This window comes from Sphaeroforma arctica (assembly GCF_001186125.1).
Source record: "Sphaeroforma arctica JP610 unplaced genomic scaffold supercont1.366, whole genome shotgun sequence".
Taxonomy (NCBI): domain Eukaryota; class Ichthyosporea; order Ichthyophonida; genus Sphaeroforma; species Sphaeroforma arctica.
Window position 1 is genome coordinate 72,313 of NW_014040192.1, and position 9,632 is coordinate 81,944.

General features: G+C 41.4%; 2 protein-coding genes across 2 annotated transcripts; both read right to left on the reverse strand.

Moving 5' to 3' along the window:
- Positions 1–1,903: 1,903 nt before the first annotated feature.
- Positions 1,904–5,162, reverse strand: SARC_05635 (hypothetical protein). Its single transcript, XM_014300511.1, has 3 exons — positions 4,016–5,162; positions 3,545–3,627; positions 1,904–2,744 (listed from the first exon to the last, which is right to left on the reverse strand). Exons 1-3 carry the CDS (start codon positions 4,753–4,755, stop codon positions 2,602–2,604), a joined length of 966 nt encoding a protein of 321 aa, XP_014155986.1. The 5' UTR covers positions 4,756–5,162; the 3' UTR covers positions 1,904–2,601.
- A 1,704-nt stretch (positions 5,163–6,866) lies between these two features.
- SARC_05636 (hypothetical protein) lies at positions 6,867–9,407 on the reverse strand. The gene is made up of 4 exons (XM_014300512.1): positions 9,302–9,407; positions 8,793–9,036; positions 8,270–8,348; positions 6,867–8,006 (listed from the first exon to the last, which is right to left on the reverse strand). Exons 2-4 carry the CDS (start codon positions 8,936–8,938, stop codon positions 7,809–7,811), a joined length of 423 nt encoding a protein of 140 aa, XP_014155987.1. The 5' UTR covers positions 8,939–9,036; positions 9,302–9,407; the 3' UTR covers positions 6,867–7,808.
- Positions 9,408–9,632: the final 225 nt, after the last annotated feature.

Below are 9,632 nucleotides of genomic sequence, written 5' to 3' on the forward strand. Positions count from 1 at the left end.
TAGATTCGTATGCATATATATTGTATATAGTCCCAGGTATAAATATATAGTTATCTATATGAACACCTTGAGCCATACGTACACATTCTCGTATGGTGGATGCAGAATTTACTTGAACTCAGCTTACTTACATCTAAGCTAATAATGAATGTCCGCTGTTGATATTCAGTACTCAATCAGACTATTTTTTTGTCGTTGCCTCATCTAACACAGCAAGGGAAGAAGTACATCATTGTTCGATCACAGGTCCGCTCTAGTACGAGTGCTGAAAAACTTGGCTCACCTTCAAAATCCGATACACGCTGTAATGCTGCCTCGTCCAAGTCGAGCAGAATGACACAACGCTGCACGGGAACCCTCATTGTTAGTTTTGAAAATGCTCGGTCCTTTCATTCACTTTGTACATACTCATGCATTAACGTCGTGCCTAACCACATCGCATACCATCAATGCGCTATGTATTTATTTAACCATTGCATAGAGGCGCACGATATTTTACATTATTTTATATAAAAATGTACGATATTGGGACCATTTTTGATTTTAAGGACAATATCACTGATATGATGTCTCGCCTGTAGGAATTCCCTTTATGAGGGATAATATTATTTATTTCAAAAATGGCAAGTATGTATGATACAATGTAGTGTGGTGTAGGATATGGTAGTGTGTGTTCGAGCGTATATGATTAAGAAATGTGGTGTTATGCCAGGTTTCAACCACACACATAACATCAACCTGACTTAAAATCGATATAACGTTCAAACACTTATCTGTATGTGCTGCGTTGTCAAAAATGGTATTATGCATATTACGTACTTCTGCCCGTTATGTACTGTTGCAGATTCAGCGTCGTTCATTTCTTAGTCGCAGCTACTATATCGTATGCATAAACAACTTTTAGGTAAAGTCGAACGGCTCCGCCGATTCTCAGCTACTTCGCGAGATCAGTGTACGTAGTACTATACTATTGAACGTCCGTGTCTGTGTTTTTTTGCGATTTAATACTAGTTTACAAGAACGGCAACGTCACCGAAGGAAGCAATTGTCTATTGATACTCTTTGTTCCACACAGCTGATTTTACTTGTACACATCGCAGGTTGGTTAAAACTGTACTCGTCATATTTTACTACTTCAATTATTACAATTATTCAGCATTGCAATACTCGCCTGCCTATACACCAGTGGCGAATTGTACTATGAGCTCTGTCTGATGATATATTGAACCCAGGCGTACAGACCCATGTGTCGATTGGTTTTTGTCTCCTCGCTTGGGAATGTGGGAAGACACCATGAAGTGTCGTCGCCGTGGTTACACTACTGTCACTGTGTAGACTGCAATAAACTTTCCTGTATATCCAAAACTGTCACTGCCAGAGTAAACTACTCGCTCATGTATTCTCCAGATGACATTCAACTCATGAAACCCTTGCTAGATAAAACTCACTGACTATATAAAGCGAAGACAAAACTGCCAATATATTGTCGTGCGTTATACGGTAGGTAAAGTCAGAGACGTTAAAAGTTATGCGCATATGATAAAGACGAGGACACAGCCTAATTTTAGACTCTCGATTTTATATGCGTGTTTCACAAAGGCCTAGAAACACAACTCAGATTTGTCCCCTGGAAGGCTATGTCAGATTGATATATGAGCAGACAACCTCGAGCTAAATTTTATCTTATCGGATTTGAAATTACCATCTAATCATCCCGAGCTGCTGCCCTTTCCAAACAGAAGACATACTAATATTGGGAATCGACCAAACTATTCCCAAATATCATGGTGATGCATATCTACGCAAGTAAATCGGCAACGCCCACTACTAACCGCAACTGAAGTATAAAATCTTTATAAAAAAAATCCGCTACAGATAACAGGATAGAACAAAACTTTCTTGTCTCGACGCTAATGAACATTCATAATTAGCAATTTGCATTGGCATTTATTGACGAGATGACCTTACAGATCCATTTGTAAATTGATTATCCACATCCTTTACCAATAAAACTTCGCTCCCCACTCTTCGATAGCGATAGTTTCGATTTTTCCATCCTGTCTGCCAAATTTGAGCATCGTCCAGAATTCAGTTTTGTATAAAATTCCGTTTTATAACACGGCATGCGTTACTCCATCCGGTTGTACGTTGACATGTGCTCGAGGGAGGTCGTGCACACTGACCCAATGTCTATTGCAAATAGCTCGCTGCACTGATCTTAACCTTTGCACTGTGGTGAAGCTCAAGCTGTTGGATATAGATTGTAGACCCGAGATCTGCAGGTTTACTCCAACAAAGTCTTGACGGAGCCACGCCCATGCCAACGCAGGTACGTTCAGAGACCTGAACCCACCCTCGCCCTGAGATATCCAACCTTATTTTCCCTAACAACCATCAAATGTCCGGCACAATATGTACAGTCCGTATACGCCAGCTATGCAATAGGGGATCACTCAGTCGCCCGCATTCCAGGCGACTCCGTAAGCAATAAACATATGAAATCCATACAAGCAACATTTCCCGCGCACTTCGCACAGCAAAAAGTCGCTCGAGAGCTGTACCTTAAGTACTACAACACGCACATTCAATTGCCTGAATATCTCATACGGAAGGAAGTTCTTCAAGAGTGTGTCCCTTCATAAACTCGGCCTCGACCCCTTCGACCAGTTCACGGCTGTGCTTGAAGAAGGCCTTGTAGCACTGGCGGATGGTCTGGTCGGCCACGCCACACGCATCCCCAATCTCTGTGTACGAGATAGTACACCAGCGGCACAAAGAATCCAGTTTAAAATAGCTTGCGCAATATTTATAAGATACTATGCAACTATAAAACCGAGCGAGAATGAACGATTTGATAAATTTACGTTGCATTGTAATTACGCAGGTCAGAACTGCGGGTGATATAACCAAAAAGACAGGCAACTATGTGATATAGAAGTAGAATATGCTACTAGCCTGCTCGATTCTAAAGATAGGTAGCAGAAGTATATATGGAACAAATACAAAACTGAACTTTGGAGGCAAATGCTCACGAATATGGTAGACACTGTTCAATTACATGACATAAGCTTATATGGAAATAAAGGCCACATGGATAGAGGTGTATCGAATTAGCGAACGGAAACGAAACAATCATGTATATGCCCTTAGAGTCCACAGTCATTGATACGTAGAACGTTTACATGTTCTTTAAACAAACGCAGTCTGATGTGTTTATATAGGACATCAAAGACATATCCATAAGGTACTGTGTTCTCTCGAATATATATATATATATATATATATACTTACAAAAAATATACGATGCGCAAATCATAGGGACTTAATCGTGTATGGCTACTGCGTTCACATTCTCTATAAATAAGTAGATACATATACACCAACTGTAAAAAAAAATAGGTATGCACATATCCATATGTTGTGCATATGCATTGAGTGATTGTGTCTTCATACATGCATACATATTAACCATACGAATCCACACAAGCGAATATATCAAGCTCATAGTCAATGTGTACAATGGTGTCACCGTAGAACATAGTACCTTTAGGAGATCGTTTCAAGTCATTGTTGCTCAGCTGCGAAGCAAAGTATATAGCTGTGGCGGCGACCGTCAATTGGGGACGGCTAATTATGTGGGTGATATATAGGTTGACGAAACAGGGGCATTATTAATACATGCTGTATGCTGCTTGAATGTGGATGTAGCTCTTCTATTGCTATATAATTATAATATTCGCGGGCAACGTTGGTACATACCTTTAATGGTTGCGACAGAATAGAGTTTACTTGACAGGTGATACATGAGACCACAGCATATAGAGCTTGCATGAACATATCGAGTACTATGTCGAACACTATGGGCGCCATAAAAGTCCAACAGAAGCGAAAAAGCAACTTCTGCATGCTATCAAAAGAACGATGTAAAACGTCATAAACACATCACAATTATCTTCGGATACATCGTGGCAACGCCCTCGAATGCAATGCCCTATTAAATGATATGTAGACATACCCTCCACTGACTCCCAGATCAGACGCTTTGTTGCTCACATGCGCCGCAAATCGACGTATGCTTCGCAAACCCAAATCAGCGCAGAATCGATCCATAAAGTCAGACGCACGCACAGTATTTGTGGTCTCGGAAATATTAGGCAGCACTTTAGACCGAATCAGTTTAAATGTGCGACCTATCTCTTTCTTAGGCACATTCGTGAGCTGGCATATATCCCGAAACGTACGAGGAACACCTTCTTTACGACAGGCAATGAAGATGCACGCAGCTACAAGTGCGTTGGTAGGTGCTTTAACCTCCTTCACCGCCGCTTGGTACAACTGTGACGCCTGCTCCTGAATCTTACGAGTCAGTCCCATACGATCAGCCATAGAGCTGATTTCCTGCACAGCGTCGTTAAAGTTTTTCTCGCTCATGCCGATAATGGTCTTGGCTTGCAACCGGGACAGATTAGATGCCCCATCTTTGCCCCCCTTACCGGCGCCTATAGTGGTCGTGAGCTGGTTGTGACTCAGACCTTCGGCAGCACCCACACGAGATTTGTCCTTCTGGGGATTGTTATCGTTGGAGAAGGTACGCCACTCAGAAGTTGTATCAGTGAGACGCTCACTTACTACACGACCACATTGTGTGCAGATTAGATCAGCTGCTGCATAGTCTTCTAAGAGATCGGTCGAGCGGCAATCAGGACAGCATATTTCGGCGGTATTTTGCAGGTGTGTGGGGACAACAATAGACATGATTACTAGGCTTTATAATATGCAGAGGTATGTTGTACTTGTCTGTACAATGTATCTGACACCAGCTAAGTAAGTACAAATACGAGAGGCTATCTTATCTGAGCGTATGAGACGTGAGGAGGAGGGAATACGCTGTTGAGTATTGTTCGTTGTATCCAAGTGAGACGCTCTTTGTGTACGCAGAACAATACTGACGTATCAGCACGAAGTCGACAAAGCTTTCTACGATAGCAGCGTTTATTTCAAACCTATTCGAATAATATGTCCCCGTTTCTCGTACACGGCAAAGTAAATAAATAGGTACATATTTTAAAACTTCAAAACGAGGCTAGGACCACTATGTCCTGTAGCCACCGCGTTTATTTCAAGTTATTATGTCCCGTTTATCGTAGGTGGTATTGTAAATGGGGAACTCCAAAATGTGGCCAGGACCACTGTGTGCGTGCGTGCGATATTATTTCTGAAAAAACAAAATACAAAAATGGAGCTTCGCGTAAACATCTCTTCCACCGCTGGAAGAGTGAGCAGTTTACACAAAATAGCTTTCAGTATTTATATGTATTAATATTTGCATTAATTTAATCGTTAGGTTGGTAAATATAATTAGTGATAGGCCGCTTGGGTTGGTGTAGCTCTTGTGGAGAAATTCGTGAATTTAGGTTCGAAAGGCCTATTTTGTTTTTCAAAATTACTTTTGGCATTTGAAGCTTTGTGAATTGGGTGCACAAGACTAGAACACGTTTGTTGGGGCAATTAATCTCAACCTGTACCAAAAACCGACTGTATTCCTGAATTTCCGAATTCGTATACTTTTAGCGAACTCAATTCGATATGAGGAAGCAAGGAATTTGGGCCACTGAACAACTGCATCTTTACCGGCAGCGGGACTCGCCGACTCGGGCAGAGTAATTGTGTCTGAAAATAGACAACGAGAAAAAAAAATGTTGGGACTTTAAAAGAAAATTATTTTAAAACTGGGGTATAAATACCTATTGGTCAATATTCATACAGAAGGCACAGTAAAATGCAAATAAAAACATGCAGACATACCTTCCCTTTTGCTACCTCCTTTGTTGTTTACCTCTTTTTGTGTCCACTCTTATAGAGTGGGACTCGAAACTTATTTACAGGATGCGTACTAGAGAATATATTAGGACTCTGTTGTATGAATTCACGCGTGCTATGTGTGCTCCGCTATACTCGCACAAGTCACAAGGGAAGTGGATTAGCAAGTATTTTTATGATAACCTCTATAAATGAACTACAATATATATATATAAGAATAGCGGTAATACTCGCCTGTTGGGTGTGAGCGCCCAATTGTTGTTGTTCTGGGTGCGGGATACATGGTAGTCAGGGATATTGCCTACCAAGTGTTAGATGTGCACCCTACTTGTCAGATTATTGTCTATCTCTTTTTTAGTCTAAATTCTGGCCTGAAACGGACCCTGGACAAAAAAAGAGGTTTGACTGTACATACATATTTTTTTAAACCTCCCCGTCACCGTGTTGAATTATGTGCCCCCGAAATACATTACGTAATAACCATGAAATTATGTGAATAGATCATTCGTAAGTGTATTTCGGTGTCTCTTCGCGCTCATGACGTGCCGTGTTTGGTACAAGGTCAACTGTTGCGGTGACAACTCATTTTTTAAAACAATAGCGATGAAAATCGAGGTGATATTGTTTTTAAAATCGCAAATGCGTGATAGCGATGTCAATATTGAGTTGGTGACCATTAGAAGAGAGAGAGACTAAAAAAGGTATACTTACAGCCACAGAAATGAAGAAGCTACATTCTTGTCAATGTGATCATCAGACATCAAGCCGGATGAATAAAGAAACCAATAGCATACTAAAGCATCTTTCGAATAAATGCCTACTGGATGGTTGGCGCTGGAAATAGTGGTTATCTTTTGTTAAGCAATAGCAAAACTACTTGTTTAGCCAAAGATATCACGCCTTTATCTATCGTTGATTTTAGCTGTTATTTGCACTACCGCCGATTGTTGTACTACTAACTAAAGCGGAGTTGTAAATGATCTCTCAGAATTCATGCCGACACTGGCCTAGAGTAGTGTTTGCCACCAAAGCCGGGGAAATTTCAAGAGCTTCAGAAGTTGTGTATCAGAATTATTCACCTGATATCGATAGATTTGCTATTACTACAAGATTTTAATTATTGACCACTTCGTTTATTTATATTACATCCCGAGCTATATTATAAACCTTGTACTATACTATTTGGATAGTTGACAACCAGAAGTATGATCCCAGCGCGGAAAGCTACTCAAATACCATTCGACGATGAAGCTGCCGGGCAGATTGAGCTGAAGGAAACAGTGTTTGAGGTGACTTTGTCCACTAGCTTTACCACAGCGTCCGTGCAGTCCCATACACACTTGTGAAATCCAGTCTTTGTATGTGTTGATGTAGAGATTCAAGGGTGTCTACAACCGTGAAACCCATGAAGGAGCGAAGGTGTATTAACGATTCGTGTTCAGCGTTGCTGCGAAGAGAGCAACTTTCAGATATTTTATGCTGCGCCTGAAACTCATACTCACAGAGATGAGATTCGCCTATCAAGTTGCAACAGTCTGATTTGGGGTAGCATAACTAGTAGAGCGACAATACGATTTTTGAGTTTGGAAGCACTACATAGTCAGTGGGCGCGAGTGTATACAAGAGGTCGAATCGTAGCATCCCGTTGCACGGATTGCACGAGCGTACCAAACGTTGAGTTGTACGGTGCAGAAGTTAATAGTCGCTCACCTAGACATGATGGGGATGCCAGTTGATATTTTCCTGTGGCCTGGCTTCAGTATCTGGAACTGATGGTACATACGTGATTAGTCAAAGACCGCGTGTACATCAGAATCTTTGATACGAACACAAGCATTGTATACTGGGTATGATGCGCGGCGCTATCTCAGAGTGGTCTAGTCATACTTCACTTCCAGCTCGTCACAATGGGTCTGCGTTCGCGATAGTGTAATAACTCCGAGTCCTGATTTTTATCGCATGCTAGGGGATAGGAAGATAGACCATTTTCAGGTTGGTACTAAAGCGGGCAGGTCTACGATCCTGTCGTAGAAGGATTTGAATAACGGTACCATAGGACTGCTCTCGGGCGCTTCGTTCCTTTCACGTTGTTTGACGTACTCCTTGAGATTGGTTTGGAAGTCAGCGGTATCCATGACCGGAGCAAATTCGTCCTCAAAGGATTTGATAAGATAGTTAGCAAACGCCTGAGGAGACATAAATGTTTTAGTGTCGAAGCAAAAACCATCACTCATACTGCAAAATCTATTGCACAACACGACCTCGATATGTGGTGATCTCTCAAATAACTAGTAGTAGTATAGTGGTATAAGTGGTATACAGAGGGAGTACTGGATAATTCTGAGCCCCATCTATCAAGGTGAGCAAATCCATCTCATATATGATCCATAGCATTGGAGGGCCTTTTAGGAACAATCTTTCAATATGCTTTAAACGTAAGGATACTCACCTGTAATCTTTCATCCGTTTCAGCTGCAGTCGCATCTTTATGTATGTCGTGAAACACTCCCACAATCAATCGGGTGTTACTGTGGAAATAGACCAGTATTTGATATCAGGGTAAGTTAAAAATACAATTTTGAGAGTTCCTCGCAGATTGTGACCTCTTGAAGGCTCAGAGGGCACCTTGATTTTAGTTTGAGAAGATGATAAGTCAAAGGTACTTGTCTTGAATATCGAATAATCCAATGCCCTTTTTGGTGCAATTCTTCTACACTCAGATATCGAAGAGATGTTGCACGGGAGCACAAAACCATCAAGAAGTATATAGCTAAATCTTAATCTGGACAACGAAATCAAAATATGCTCATGGGCATGCTCAGGATAGTGTAGATATACATGTTTAACGTTGGTCAGGTATGTGCCCGCCTGGACAATCTGTATATCTGAAACCAACACGACACCAACCATAATCTCCATGAATAAATCATAAAATGGGTCACCACTAGTCTCAATATTGGGACAGGACATACCATGCGGTAGACAACCCAACCACCGGAGACTTAGTCTCAGCCTTGGCCTTCCGCGGCAACGACAAGTTTGGCGCCAGAAAACTGACCGAAGATCGGCCCCTTCTTTGGTGAAGTGTTCTCGCTGGTGCTGACATACTGCCACTCATATGTGTCGGTTGCTGTGGCAACGCAAGCGAAGCGAAGCCGAAACGCACCTTCCGACAGGTGCTGCCCTGGATAGTGGATCGGGATACCTGGTGGAATACTGGATGTGATAGGTTGGGTGGAATATTTGTTACTTGAAGTAATACATATATGAAACCGCTGTAGGGAGTATTGTTTGTATTTGTACATGCAAACACGCATCCAGACTGTCACGCATCTAATCATTGATACCAAACCTTGCTGTGCCAATTGAAAAACAACTTTATAAGTTTCTTGAACAAAGGGAGTTCCATTTACATCCAAGTTAGCAAGTGTATGCCGTATTCTCCACCTCTTCGCAATTGGCTACCACACAGTAACCTTACCTTTAACAGAAGTAGCTAACTTAGCAGCCTCCTCTTCTTGGTTTTGGCCATCAGCGATACATGATGTGCCGAAGGCTCGGTCTAAATTCCATCTATAAGTCTAGTTCCGAGAAAAAAGTGTGTTTACTGCTGCTGCCGTTATAAATTGACGACATAACCATTTATATTCGGATATCAAGCGCAAACGGAACAGTGTTGATATGCTCTGAAAGTATTTGAATGTGTAAACATACCATGCATATACACATACATATATGCATTCTACTTTAATAAACAGTAAAAAACATGTATACATATCAATATACCTGTCATATCAGTATATCAATTATAA